At 37.8% G+C, this 15493-nt stretch overlaps 1 protein-coding gene across 26 annotated transcripts in view; it reads left to right on the top strand.

Moving 5' to 3' along the window:
- The window catches only part of MADD (MAP kinase activating death domain), a 69146-nt gene that overhangs the window by 38561 nt on the left and 15092 nt on the right, over positions 1-15493 (top strand). For 14 of the 26 annotated variants that reach the window (XM_063158902.1, XM_063158918.1, XM_063158916.1 and 11 more), the window contains 11 exons: positions 4702-4755; positions 7760-7857; positions 8198-8281; positions 8713-8871; positions 10327-10435; positions 10985-11047; positions 11434-11554; positions 12685-12790; positions 13837-13947; positions 14851-14958; positions 15049-15213. In XM_063158902.1, the coding sequence (XP_063014972.1) occupies positions 4702-4755; positions 7760-7857; positions 8198-8281; positions 8713-8871; positions 10327-10435; positions 10985-11047; positions 11434-11554; positions 12685-12790; positions 13837-13947; positions 14851-14958; positions 15049-15213 (1178 nt within the window). The remainder of the gene's footprint in view (positions 1-4701; positions 4756-7759; positions 7858-8197; positions 8282-8712; positions 8872-10326; positions 10436-10984; positions 11048-11433; positions 11555-12684; positions 12791-13836; positions 13948-14850; positions 14959-15048; positions 15214-15493) is intronic. The other 12 variants (XM_063158922.1, XM_063158919.1, XM_063158913.1 and 9 more) reach the window with 3 other exon arrangements.

Below are 15493 nucleotides of genomic sequence, written 5' to 3'. Positions count from 1 at the left end.
ATGCTTCATTTACACCTTGGATCACAAGGAAAAATCATATGTGTTTTCACCCTACTCTTGGATAAACTATCCACTGCAATTTTCTCCCAGAAGCTGTCTAATCTTAATTGTTTCTATATTTCATTACACCTTAAACAGCCTTATTTTTTGTTCTGTGATTGCTGTTTTCAAGCAACGGGAAATGGCAAAAGAGGAACAGGGACAGCAGGACTTTAGAAAGGGCAGCTGTGGAAGGGAAACATGAAACAAAGATTTTCTGTCATTGCTGGCTACCTATGAATTATGTAGATTGTATCCTGATGTAGAGGGATACAAAATCTGCTGTTTGTTAACAACAAAATTTCCAAAAAGATTTTAGTTACAGTGTTACAGTGTTACAGTTTCAGTGAGCAGGACTGATGGATTTTCCTTCTATGCAATAGCAAATAGAATGTGTGTTCTTGTAAACAGCATCTGCTAGGCTAGTCCCTGGAGATTTTCCCGTCTTGCTCTTAGATGACCTAGCTTTTCCCTATGTCATGGGAAAAAGTTTGAAATAGGGCTTTCAGAACTGTTTTATTTAAAAAGGGCTTTACAGACTTTTTTGGTGGAGGAGAAAGAAAAAAATTACTTTGGTTGGATCCTCTGGGCTATGGGTTGTAAACATGAGAAGTATCATCAGCATATGAGGAATTTTTTCTCAACTGCAAAAATATATCATGTTAAATTATAGATGTTGCTTATTGCAGCCTGTTTAAAATAACATTTTAGTGGAATCACTGTGTGAAAGATTAATTTTCTGAAACTGTGGTGCTGTTAGGATTTGTATGTAGTTTGTGACCTAAGGCAAGGGATTGTGTGTGTTCAGCAGCTAGGTGACAGGAGTACAGACATACATTTTTATACACACATAGTAACTGCAGGCTGGGTGCTGTTGAGTCCTGAAGTGATACTGTACCCCTCTGACTTGATTGGCTTTCTGTTTAAAGAGGCAATCTATGGAAGCAGTTGCTCATAAACTAGTCTTGCACACCATTTGAAAAGCTGTCAGGAAGCTGAGAGAGTTGCAAATTCAGATGTCCAGCATTTCAGTTAGTTGTTTGGTTTGCTCTGGGTACTTCATTACTTTTCTGTAGAAGAGAAAAAGGAAAGTGCTTCTGGCACAACTAAGAATAAACCAGGCTCTAGCACAGTGTTCTTTTAAAGAATGAAGAGAGATCTTTTGATGAGATTGCTAAGACTGCTTTTTTTCCTTTGATGAAGTTAAAGCCTCATAGAAATGGAAATCATAGACATCAGATAGTTCCTGTTTGTGAGGCATCATAAGAAGTGCTTTTCAAAAGAAGTGCTATGCAATATGCCATGTTAGCTACTGTTGCCAGAATATAAGCCTTAAACAATTCACTGTCTTCAAGGACAGACAAAGGTACATTCTCGTTGATGGTTCTGATGGTTTCCACTTTTCTCTTATGGAGCTAAGTTACAAGAAGAATATGGTTGTACCTAGACTGACCAAAGTTCAAAAGACTTGAATGTTTTTCCTGAAGCCTTTTTTCCTATCTGCTTTTGTCTTTCACCACAAAACATGAACTGGTATGCAAGTCACTTCTTAGGAAATTGCTGTAAAAATAGTGTAGCCTCCATAGTGTGCTCATCTGACTTGTGTGATCTAGAAGTAAAGGGTGTTTCTCTTGTGTTGCAGAGAGATAATTTAAAGCTGCTTGCCTTTTATACTTCCTTTATATTCTGTCATAGAAACTTCAGAACAAGACAGCTTCAGATATACAGGACTGGTGTTAGTTGTGGCTTAGCTGTGAAATACAGGTGTTCTCATTCAAACTAATTTATTTAGGGAAGAGCATTTGGTAAACATTTATATCTTACTGAAATAACAACGTATTTGTAAGTAGTTCCATTTAAACATGGGAAAAAAATGTTTTATGTGAAGATGATCCAGCACTAGAACAGGTTGCCTGGAAAGGTGTTGGATTCCCCATCTGTGGAGAAAGTGAATACCTGAATGGACATGGTCCTGTGGCAGGCAGCTTCAGTTGATCCTGCTTTAAGCAGGGAGGTTGGACTAGGTGGTGTTCTCAGGTCCCTTTGAACTTCAGCAGTTATGTGATTCTGTGAAGTTTGGAAGGTACTTACAGCCTCAAGTTGCAAAAATGTAAATACAACTTTGAATTAATCTCTTGGTATTGTATAGATGAAATGCAAATTGGGCTGCTACCCTTTTTACCTAGATACAGGAACAAATACTAGAATGAGAAGTCTTCAGAAGGATGGAGCAAAATAATGAACAGCTCTGTTTGCAGTAGTCATATATAGAGTGTATGTTAGTGTGGTGATTAAACTGCATCTCAAATCTAGAGCTGAATCTATGGTAGCTGAATCTGTGAAGTTTTCTGGTACTACAGGAACAATGGCCATAAAGTTCACAGGGTTTCCTATTTCTGAGGTGAAATAGGATCTGAGTTACCACCTGAGCTTTGATCTTGACTGTGCTTGATACCTAATTCCTACCTAGAAAATTCAGTATGAAGATGATGCTTCTGATACTCACCAGTTGCTTACTTCTAGAGTTCTTGTCTTCCAGGGTTTATCACCTGTAGTGTAGGTCTTTTTGTTAGGACACTGGTGGCTTTTAAGTTGATAGTTAATTAATTTGCCCCTTCGTGTTAGTGATAAGTTTGGTTTATTGCATACTTTCCATAACTGTTAATGAAAATGTCAGTACTTACTGAAATTTCCATTACTAGTTTTTAAATAATTGTTTAGTCTGGTCAGATCACTTTATTTTGGCTGGGTTTTTTAAGCAGAAAAGATTGTGCTACATACTTCATCCACATGAGGCCCTTTCTGGACCTGCTGTCCTGTTTAGTTCAGGGTCACGTAACAAAGCCATAGGTGTAGTGTTTATACCCTGTGAGTTTATTTGAAGTTTTGTTTTTCTTCTGTGACTAAGTAATTAAGAATAAAATCTAGTCTGTTTTTATTGTGCTAGGATATGCTCTACACTAAATTACCAGACAAGTCAGCTGAAAGTAAGTTAATGGCAGGTGTTGTACCTTTCAGACTGGTGATTTTTAAAGTAAAGCCATATAGACTGAGAATGGAAGAGGCCAGATGTTTTCAAAACCCTTTAACAAACAAATTCAGTCCATCTTAGAGATTGTTATCTCTGTCAGTGTATGCTCAGCTTGATAAGCCTGTAGGATGCTGTTTGGATCCCTCAGCAATTTTATCTTATCCATCTGTCTGTTTATGAAAGTTGAAGGAACATCCATCAATCATGAAGCAGATCTAGAAATTAGCAGGCTAGAATCTATCTTTCTAGCTTTTTCTACCTTGTTTTTCATAATATTTTGGAGCCTTCCTTCACAGTTGTAATCTATCCTTTTAATTTTTTTTTTTTTTGTGGACATTTTGCTCAATAGAACTTATTTAGAGCCTGTCTTGCCCTTTTTTCTGCTATTTACAGGGTGGAATGGGTTTCTAACACACTTAAGTGACCTTTCAGTTGCTCAGAAAGTTTTCTTAAAGAGCAATAAAAGAACTTTTTACTTCTTTTTCCTTCCATTTACCACTTTTCTAAGAGGATCTTCCTCTGTAGCGTCCCCAACTTTAATGGTGCTAGTGAGAGAGGACAGTGCCTGACACTTGGAGTCAGCTCACCATGGCAGCTTGTAATGTTTCCTTTGGCCAAAGGGCCACTGCCTGGAATGATCTGATGTTTCTGAGCAGAAAAGGTGACTGCATTTCAGAGAGTTGAACAGAGTGATAGAAAAGTGCAAGTGTCTCAGGACCATTTTGTCCCAGGGCTGAGTTTCAAATTCAGTTTGAAGAAAACTTCAGACTGTTTTGCTGGCCTGCACATTGTATATACTCTTATGGAATTCGCCGACTTGATTAGAGTGCTGTGACTTCTGTGACTTTGAGTTTTGGTAGTTGGAGTGAAGCATGTCTGATATCTTGCTAATTTTAGTTCTTCATCATTTTCTATTCTCTATACCCTGATGGGAGCAAGTGGATGCAGAGGATTCAGCTCTTTGCATATAGGAGAGGTTCACAGGCAGAGCCAGGAATTTATTGAGAATGTTGTCAGGCCAAAAATAACTTGTAAACTTTGTGATAATATGTAAAACATAATATTCATTAAATATTGTGTTAACCTACATTTTAATATTTTTTGAATTGCTGCTGCTTTTTTTTTATGTCTTTCTCCTTTCAGTGATATAAACTAGACATTAAAATGTTTCTGTTAGTTAGAGCTTCTGTGATGCCTACGTTTTAGAGGAGTAAATATCTGACAGTCCTAAATCCCTTTCTTGGTAAAGGTGATTTATTATTTGTTCCTAAGAGCTGTTTTTCCTTAGTTGAGTAACTGCTGTCAAAGTGTGGCCTGTGGAGGGGAGGGGGGATGCACCACCACCACTGTGTGAAGTCATCTCTAATGTTTGAATACTATTACTGAGAGATGATGCAGTGCTCAATACCTAACATTGATTTCTTTTAAACTGGTGTTAATTAACCCTTCACTCAGTAGTTGTCATAAAATTCTTCCTTTTTTTCCCCTTTTTTTTCTTGGTTTTTTGTTGGTTTTTTTTTTAAGGTGAAGGGGTGGGATTTTTGTTTGAAATTTTTTTTCCCCATTTTCACCTGTCTGACCAGCTGCTGACTCTTTCTCTTTCTCTCCTGCTTTCAATGCATCTTGGGTAGAATTGTGGAACAAGCACCAGGAAGTGAAAAAGCAAAAATCTTTGGAAAAAACGAGTAAGGAAATTTAAAAAAATGTAGAAACTGACTCCTCCAGCCTCCCCATAACTGCCAACTCCGCAGGTGCAGGGTGAGCTTGCATCTCTGGCACACAGGTTTTATACTCACAAGAACAAAATCTATCCAGAAAGTCTCCATTGAAGTACCAAACAGATCTGTTTATCCTGAGGAAATTATGTTCAAATATCTCTTCTTTTTTTTTTTTTCCTTTCTTTTTTCCTCCCCCAATTGTTGCCTTCAAAGAAGAGGAAGTAGGTATTCTGCATCCTCACAAATCAGATAAATATTTTTTAAGATACTCCATCTCCTTTCTTAAAAGTTAAAACTTATTTAACAAGTTGTTGACATGGATATATTGATTGATTGATTAAATGTTACTGGAATGAAGAATTCCTGTTTGTTCAAGCTGTGGGATGGTGAATTTTGTTAACTGGCATCAACCATGAACAGTCAGTCTCCAACAATAAATACTTCTGAGGGGGAGAGAGAAGGTGTATGTGAATTATTAGTGATGGCTTCTAGAAAATAGCCTCATAATAAGGAATCAACCTGATTTTGTTTTTCATATCCCTTGGTAAAGAAGGAGTGAAATAGTTTGAGGCTGTTACTGAGTCTAAATAATAGTCTAAATCTACACAAATCTGAACATCTATTGAAGTATGATAATGAATAAAATATTGAATATGTATACTCTGCAGGTGCAATACCAGGTTTTGCTCTTTTGGTTGTCACTGTTGTAAATAGGGACATATGACTTAAAGGCAACAGCCAATTTATAGCAACCATATTGTGGTAGGTGTTTCCTAACCATAAGCTTAGTTTGTACTTTGCAGAGCTGATGCTACCTATTTTAGAGACTGAAAATTGGGAAGGATTAATAGCTGAGATGAATGAGTGAAGATTCCTAACATTCTGACTAGGCCTGGATTTGCTTCCATTAGTTTTAGGCACCTCAGTTAAATATTTCTGTTAAGTACAAATTAGCATGTGGAGTTAGTTCAGAGAGGATGGGGTGACTGGGGCAGCTCTGCAGTACAGCTCACTGTACTTCAGCTGTGAATTGCTTCCTGCTGGGGTAGGAGTGTGTGAGACAGACACACAGCACCATGCACAAACTGAGCCTTTCAGGTAGGTGCCTACGCTGGGAGGGATAAATTGAAGCTTAGGTGTTCCATGTGTATTAGACATGTCTCCATAAAGAAAGGAAAGGGAGGATTTTAAGTGCTTGTAAATTGATAGTGACAACAATGGAGTTGTGGCTATTGTGCTCCTTAAACTCAGATACAGGCCTCAAATATCCCAACTGCTTCAGTCAATTTCAATTCCTTTAAAAGTCAAACTGCCAGAAACATATCTGAATTATGTGTTGGGACAGGAAACTCCTAAATTGCATAAAACACACAGCAGAAATTTTGTTATTGCTGTAGTAACGAGATAGAAAACTTTTGGCTGTATCAGAACTAGAAATGATGACCACTTGAATGAGTGGATATAGACTTCTAGAAGTGAGCTGTGTATTTCAGTGGAAAATAATATTCCAAATTCTGAGAAAAGATATTTTTAGTTATTTTTCTTCATAAGTTCTGTTTATGCTTTCTCTGTCTTAGAATCTTTGAGGAGTTGATGTACAGTAACTAAGGCATTTGGGTTTAGAGGCAAAGTACTATAGCAGCTGAAGAATGCTTCCTGTAAACTCTTCACAGGAAGAATTGGTGGTTGAGTAGTAAGCTAGTATGGTCTGCCCAGCCCACTTATGGCTTTGCAATTCATGAGTTTACATGTCATCTCAAACTCACTGCCACAAATCTTTGTATATTATCCTTCTCTCTCTCTCTCTCTCCTCCCATCCCTTTTTCTTTCCTTTTCACTATCTTATCCTCTCTAATATTACATATAATATAAACATGTTCATAATTCCCAGGTTGTTGTGATCAGTGGTTACATAGGTAGTGGCATTGTTTGTTTAGAGATACTGGCTATAGACATGGGTATATAATACAAATATTCCAGCAGCTGATCATGTCTTGCTGTTACTGAATAGTTGGCAGATATGGCTATGGCAGCAGTATTGCATTCAGTCTCTTCCCCTTTCTGAGAGTATTAACATTTTGTGTGCAGCCTATAACACACTCTTTTCTTGCATTGTTATTTACTTCATTCAGTGCTTATCCAAATTTCTTTTCAGGCTCTACCTCTCCATCATTCTCTTTTCCTTCTGCCATCCCATCTGAGGACAATAGATGATACAATTCTAGAAGTGCATGGGAAATTGAACATAAAGTTCTTTATCCTTTCTTTCCCTTCTTTGTATAGTTGGGTTAATGAATGCATGACTTAAAAGCTTGCTGATTCCTCTCTCTTTCCTACCTGTGTGATTGCCAACTCTGGAGAGCCATTTGTTAATGTAATTGGGGAATGTCGTGAAGTACAGCATCATACAAGTTGAATCTTTGAAAATCTTGCTGGGTAACACCAATTGTCACTGTTTATTTTCTTGTCATGTGTTGCCTGTTTTTTGCCTAAATAGTTGCAGTGGGCAACCAAAAAACTCAGTCCAGGACTTTGAGCAGTTTAGCTGTTCAAAAAAAGGATTCTTACTTATAAGTAAATAGATAATCTTTTTTATTACCAAGAATCAAAGGAAGTGGCTTCCTAGAGTTGAATGTCAACTGCTCTGCATGTGTTATTGTAACTGGAAGCTACTTGACTGTTGTCTGTCCTCTAATCTCTCTTGAATGGCTAAGAAAGGTACTGTTTAGTTATACTCACTCCTGGACTTTGGAATATTTGAAATTCAAATTAATGTTGGAAGACTAGCAGATATGTTCTGCTGGCCTTGTTGTTTTCAGTACCAAGGAATAATAAAAAATGCATTAAAAATCAAAGAAATCAGAAAGAAAATCTGTTTTCTTGGTACTGTTCCTGCTTCCAGTCTGTCATCTGCTTTCTCCTATGCTGTTTTTTCTTGATACAGTAATTATTTACTCTTTCCTTTGTTCAGGACCAGAAGGTGTGAAACAGTTTGATTTGGGAGAAACGGATGAGAAGAAATCCCAAATCAGTGCAGACAGTGGCCTCAGTTTGGCCTCAGGTTCTCAGGTCAGTGGCTCCTATGTTTGCATTATTTATGTGGTAAGAGACAGGATTCTTCTATTCACTGCTTAATTATGGGAAGACTTCTAGGGTTTGAGTATTCTTGAGAGGCTCATTTGGTAAAATTTCTTTGCCCCTTTCTCTAGGGCATTGATCTTTGTAAACTAAATTACAGGACACCATGGTCTTTTTTACACTCAGACAGCAGTTTCTATTTGATTGACTAAATAGACTAAGGAAGTGTAAGGCATGAGATTCAAAAACCCAGAAGAATGGGAAGTGATGTTCTCTCCTTATGGTAAAAACTAATGTGACTCTTCTTGTCCTTTCTATGTTTTGACTGCAGAAGAGTGATTTTGACTCCATTCCCAGTGGAGGACCAACAGTTATGGTCCGAAGTACAAGCCAGGATTCTGAAGTCAGCACTGTGGTAGGACATGCCCAGAGTGAAATCTGGATGTGATTGACTGCTTGTTAAAGTGAGGAAGGGCATTTTGTGCCTACATTTTGTGTGGTATGGCAGTGTAGTGTCACACATGCATCATGTACTCTGTGAGTGCTCTCTCCAGAGCATCTGAGTGGGTAGGAAGCATGTGTGTGTGCCAGGACATAAATGGTGCTTGCTTTATGGGCACATTACAGCATTCATATATGCTGCTACATATTGGTGTATTTATGGAACTGGTAGATTGCAACAATTCTATAAATATGTCTTAGTTTTTTATAAACTATCTATAAAAAATAGAAGTTTTAAAAGGTAACCTGAGAGCAAAAAAGGCAGATTGTTTGATGCATTAAAAATACGAGCAAATTCTCTGGTGTATTATCTCTTTAAGGTAATTGCTTTATTTTTCTCCACAGGTTAGTAACAGTTCTGGAGAGACATTGGGAGCAGACAGTGACTTGAGTAGCAATGCTGGTGATGGCCCAAGTGTGGAAAATGGTGGCAATTTAGCAGGATCCAGAGGCACTGTGTCAGACAGTGAAATTGAGACAAACTCTGCTACTAGCTCTATCTTTGTAAGGGCATTGTAAATTTCATTTTTTTTAATCGATCTCGTACAGTAATATTTCAATGTGTGTGCATGGATGCAATAGGATCTCTGATTCCGTTCTAAGGGTTAATCAGCAATGACTTACAATACTACAATGTCAAAGATGTAGTTTTGTCTGGTCCACATACCTTTCTTAATTTCCTGTGCAATAAATGGCTTTTTGAAAGTAGTAGATTCAATCTTGCACCACTTTAGAGACTCTAGTAATGTTTAATATTAATTCAATATTTCTCTCAACCAAATGGACATTTGGTGGGCATTGTTCATCCTTAACTAAAAGGAAAATTCCCTGTTTCCTAGGGGAAGCTGCTTGATAGAGTAAAGGAGTGATCCATTTTAGTTTTAGCAGCTGTTCTGTTTCTTTGAAGTATTACTTTAGTCCTATTTGAAGAGTAGGCATAACTTTCAAATGTATTTGCCTAGTTGGAAGATCTGTATGCAGTAAAACCCAAATAATTTGTGAGTGCGTCCTTTTGGAAAGTCCTTGATTATTGTGTATAACCTCTGATATACATCTTACCAAGAAAATAATGATACATTTGATTTGGCTAAATCAAGCTCTCAGCAAAATAAGAAAACTTGCAGTGCCTTAAGATTGGCCTCACTGTGTTCATTATTTTGTAATCTTGATAAGTAGAAGCCTTTACAGGGCTTCTACTTCTAATGTTAAAAAACAAACAAAACCATTGTGTTTTATGGCAGATTTCTACAAAAAGCATGAAAATGATTTAACCATGTCTGCTTCCTTAGTTGCAAGTGGGTGTCCTCTCTGTTACTGAAGAGTCAGACATTTTTTTTAACATTTACTTTTCTGTGTTTTTGTGCTAAACTAAATAGAATAGAATTAAATAGAAATGAAATAGAATTATAAGAAACCTTGCAAGAGATTTAGAAGAAAGATGATGGGTGTATACGATGTGCAATGAATTCAAATATTGCACCATAATTTACCTGGTGTAGCAAAATAAATGGACCAGCTTTGGTTGTCACTGTTGTCATGGTTCCTGCTGGCTGGTCTTCCCAACTCTCACTCTTCAGGCCAGATGAGATGGAATTATTTGCTTAATGTCACACCTTTATGAATGCTTAAGTGTGAAATATGGGGGATGACAGAAGAGGTTCTTCCCTTCAGTCTGGGGCTTGCATTTTTGTTTTGCCTCAGTTTTCCTTCAGGGAAGCACTGTGCCTCCTCTGTGTTTTGATTTCTGTGTTTGTCTCTCTTTGATTTTTCTTTGGCTGACTCTGGATGTTTAAATGTATAACGCTGCTCTTTGAACAAAACAATTGTTTTGTGCATGTTTGCAGGAGAAGCTTTTTTGAAGTATAGCTTGCAAACTTGTGTCTGTTAAACCCAACAGCACAAGAGAGAGCCCTGCAGGGTGCAGAGTTAAATTGCCAATACCTCTTTTATTATTTTCAGGCCAAGTCTCACAATCTGAAGCAGAGTGTGAAGGATAGCAAAGGGAGCACTCCAGGGAGAGGTCCAGAGGATGGGAACCAGCGTGTCTATCTATATGAAGGACTTTTGGGTAAGCTATTTTTTTTTTTTTTGTGGGGAGGGAATCTTTCAGGTTGAAGTTCAGATGAAATCATGTCTAGGACAGACTGGAGTTTTCACTTTCCCTGACACTGTTTTTAACCTCTAACTGTTGTCCATGCTGGTAGAATAGGAAGGCACATCAGACCATTCAGAGTAAAGCCAAAGTTTTGCTGGGGAAGTTGAGTAAGTGTAAGAGGAGATTGGTGTGAGTGGTGTAGTTTGCATAAAATTAAATCTGTCCAAGTCTCTTGCTCTTCTTGAATAGAAATTCTTTAAACAATATGAAGAAGGGGAGAAGGAAGTTAGCTATGTGTGGAAAGCTAAAATATTTCACTGATCTTGAAAAAAGATCATTCAGCTTAGGTCACTGAACAGAGGGCTAAACTCAGAATATGAAAGGGCTTCAAGTAGCTCCCTTGAATTAGGAGTACATTGGCTATTTTGTATTTTGTCTGGACTTGTTGTTAATCAAAAGCTCTCTCTTCCTGTGTTTTTCATCCTTCCCATTTATCGTTCCTACCTGCTTGGAATGGTGCAGGTAGGGATAAAGGATCTGTCTGGGACCAGTTAGAGGATGCTGCAATGGAAACCTTCTCTCTGAGTAATAATCTTATCTTTCCACTTCTCTGTGTGTTTGCTGTGATCTGTGTCTGTGTGAGATATTCCTGTCTCTTTTGGGCAGTGTTAACAGTTATGGAAGAAGTTATACTCCTTAAAGAATAGAGATGAGAGGTATTTGACTGTAAGGGATTAAAAATATTGTGCCATTAATTAGAATGAGAGATTTGTCTTGTCTTTTCTTTTACACTTTTTTTTTCAGTTGTGATATTGCTTGTGGTTTCAAGTAACCTTATTTTTTTTTAAATATAGTTTCATTGTGTGTTGGCTTATGGTATTTTCAAGGAGTGGGATTGAACAGGAATTAATCATAAAGTATCTGACTGGAATAAAGAGAATAAATGCTCAATTTTTTTATACATTGCATAGGCAAAGAGCGTTCAACTTTGTGGGACCAGATGCAGTTCTGGGAAGATGCTTTCTTGGATGCTGTGATGTTAGAGAGAGAAGGAATGGGGATGGACCAGGGACCTCAGGAGATGATTGACAGGTAAATTCTTTAGTAGACATTTTTCCTCCTCATTGTTTCACCTGGGGCTGAAATAGTAAAAATAGTAGGGAAAAATTATTTTAATTCCGCTTAACATGCTATTGTCACTTTGTAAACCTTGCTACTATACCTGACTATTCCAAAGGGACCCTTTCTTGTTTCTGCTGTTCAGTAGCTCCTGATACCGAAATACTTGTCTTTAGTTATGACATACTTTTTTACTCTTGTGGTGAGATATTTCCTGAGAAATCAGTAATGTAAGCATAAGAACAATATGAACGGATGGAATAGACTAGATCATTGGTAAAGTAAGAGATTTCTGTGGCTATATTCTGGAATAATAGTGTGTTGACATACAGTGAAAGAATTAAATAGTTCCAGAAATGGCATTTTGAGCCTTCTCAAAATGCAAAGTAACTTAAAGGTGTTTTCACAGCTTGTAGTTAAAACAAAACAAAAAACCTCATGAGGAAACCACTCTCTAGAAATATCTACGTGGTTGCCTAAGGCTTGACTGTTTCTAAGATGTCAGTCTTGACTCATTTCCTCTTCCTCCCCTCAGCTCTATTAACAGCTGATCATTCTGTGCTCTTTTCTATCACCTGCAGCTCTCCTGCCTCCATCCATGTTATCAAGGATCATGAAATCTGGTAGCCAAAATAAGAACTAGCTTGGGGTGATAATTTCAAAACTATTATTCCAGAAACTGCCTACCTTACTGGAAAAAGAGAGTGCCTGGTGCACTTCCTTCATCAGCTTTCTTCTGCCCTGCAGTTGTATTTAAGCTCTAATGTGGGATAGCTCCTGTGCTGAGTTATGTGTTCTTCTTCTGACAGTTGTAATTGTCACGGAGCTGCCACTGCAGAGAACAGGAAATGGATGATAAGCCCAGCAGACCACTAACAAATTTCCCACTGAGCAGATGTTATTTGCTTCAACTAGTTAATAATTAAGGGAAATGTTTCATTACTGATGACAGTGTTTTACTGGAAAATGCCCATTTGACTTAGTGTTTTCAGAGGTTTTATTTGCTGTAGGCTTTGCAAACAGTGCTGTGTCCTCTGCCAGTGCTTTAGGGAAGTGGGTGAAGAATGCCTGTGAGTCTGCCTCAGATGTAGCTCTTCTTGCAGGTATCTTTCCCTGGGAGAACACGATCGAAAGCGTTTGGAGGATGATGAGGATCGCTTGTTGGCTACACTGCTGCATAATATGATTGCTTATATGCTTATGATTAAGGTGACTTCTTGTTCTTTTTAATAGATTGCTACTCAGATTTAAGCAGTATATTTTGTTTGTGTTGTTTTTAAACCATACATCGCTGTTTATGAAACTCAGAACTGTGGATAATAAAGGCAGTTTCTAGTAGAAACTGCAAAGTTGGAAGGCTTTCTGTTACTAGAGAGATGAATTTATTTGAGCTGTTAAGGGAAGCATAATCCTGCTAACCAAACACTTAGGTACTTTATTTTCTTGTTTTGCATAACAGAGCCTAGTAGGCTTTAATTGTAAAATATGTTGAGAAATACAATGCTTCTTTCAAGCACAAAGAATTCTTGTCAAAGGAAGGAAGCAGATTGAGTTTGTTTTATATACTCCACAACAATAAGGTCATAATGCAAATGTGTTAAAAAACAGTGTTTGATCCAGCTTGAAATCAGCACTCAAACATGGGTGTAAGGTCTTTGAAGCCTTTAGTATCAATGGTTGGCATTCGTAGTAGCCTTTTGAAATGGCAAGTGAGGCAGAAATATTTTGCTTCTGAGCTTGCCTGCTGCTCATCTTCAGGAAGAACCTTTTGCTGTTTGAAGGCTCTCTGGGCGTGTTTGTTAGAGCCACAGCCTAGTGACCAGGAAACACACGGTGAAAAAACAAGAACTCTGAAAGATATTGTGTTGTGTTGAGGGCTCCACAGCTTCATAACTTGAGTCTGTGCAGAGAAGGAGGTGGAGGAGCTGGTATGGCCAATGAGACTCAGAAGTGGTAACATGGAGAACCGAGGCTTTTGATGTCAGTAGTTGGAAGTGGTGGGTAGTGCAACTGCAGCTTGTGCACATGGGCAGGCCGGAAATCTGTTGCGCGCAGCATCACTTGCACAGTAGCTGGAGAAAGTGGGATATGTGCAATGTGGTCCTGTACTGCTGATTAAAGAGGCCCTAGCATGGGTGAATTGGATATAAGTTGTTCTGCTTCTTAGCAATGGAAACCAAGATATATTTGGGAGATTGGAGTTGCCTCCTGTGAATAGAGAAGAGTATGCAACTGTCTGTATATCTGCTTTCTAGGTGAACAAGAATGATATTAGGAAAAAGGTGCGACGTCTAATGGGAAAATCACATATTGGATTGGTGCACAGCCAGCAAATAAATGATATTCTAGACAAACTTGCCAATCTGGTAAGTAAAACAGTGATGAGTGGGATATACCTCTGGGAACTACAGTGGAGGAAATAAATTGCCTGAAAAATCTTATGTATATTCTCTGCAACACTAATTTAAAAATATTAAAAATAATTAATTGAAGTTTCAAATGCTGCTCTTCACAGATATAGAATAAAGACTGTGACTATATGACCCTGTTTATAATGTTTTAATGTTACACAGTTATCAGTAAGAGCTGCAATACAAATATGTATAAACATGACACTTATGTACAACAGTTCTGTGCAACATTAATGTTTTCTTAATAACGTTTGTTGGCAGGAACCTTTATGATGACTATGACTGTAAGAAGAGTTTAGTTGTCTATCAACTTCCAGGCCACTATAAGACTTAGAGCAATCAGTTTCTGCACAAAACTGTTCCCAGTATTCATAGCGAATAAACCTGATGTCCTCTAATGATCAATAAGAATATAGGCTAAAGCTTCAGTTAGTAAATCTAGCCAGTTTTTAACACAACCATCACCCAGATGGACATAACTTAGGCTCTTTTAAAGGTAATTTCTACCTTTGGAACTTACTTTTCTGCTCAGAAAAGTAAGTATAATTAATAATTATACTTACTTTATAATTAATTGGGAAAAATCAGACCAGTTTGCTGCAATGATACCAGAACTCAGACACCTCACTTTCCCATACTGAGTATGGTACCACATGAATATTGTGTGCTGTCGTAACTCTCCCAGTCACACTTGTTGAAACTAAACTTACTAGAGTATCTTGCTTACAGCTTTGTCCAAAATTGTCTCCAATGAGCTCATTAAATACTGTTGAAATTCTTTTTTCTTTCATTTGTGACAGCTAATGTTTTGGGATTTTCCCAATGTTCATTCATGACTGCATGTGGGTTTTTTTCTAGAATGGACGGGAACTCCCTGTGAGACCCAGCGGCAGCCGCCACATCAAGAAGCAGACTTTTGTAGTACATGCTGGGACAGACACAACAGGAGACATATTTTTCATGGAGGTAGAGACAAGAATAATTCTAATGCAACCAGTAGCAGAAGATATAAGAGAAACAGCATTAAAAATCTTACATAATATTTTGTGCTCCCAGGTATGTGATGATTGTATTGTGCTGAGGAGCAACATTGGAACTGTGTATGAACGTTGGTGGTATGAGAAGCTCATCAACATGACTTACTGTCCCAAAACAAAAGTGCTTTGCCTCTGGCGCAGGAATGGTCAGGAGACACAATTGAACAAGTTCTACACAAAGAAGGTTTGCATCTTGTTTAATATACACAATACTGCAGGGAAAACTGCACAGAAAAAATAAATCCTTTGTATGTCATATTCCATGTTTAATCAAAAAACAGCACTCTCTTGCCAGCTCTGGTTACTGAACTGCAATGGCTGTTTAGCAGCACTGACATCTGAAGCTGGCCTTGTGCCCTGTCATTTACTTGAAGACAGTTGTCCACCAGAAAGTATTTAAGAAATGACACGAAACTTTTTTGTTGGAAGAAGGAAAGCATCAGTATTACTAAATATTGTGTGAG

The sequence above is a fragment of the Melospiza melodia genome, chromosome 6, assembly GCF_035770615.1.
Source record: "Melospiza melodia melodia isolate bMelMel2 chromosome 6, bMelMel2.pri, whole genome shotgun sequence".
NCBI lineage: Eukaryota > Metazoa > Chordata > Aves > Passeriformes > Passerellidae > Melospiza > Melospiza melodia.
This window is presented reverse-complemented; position numbering and strand designations above follow the sequence as displayed.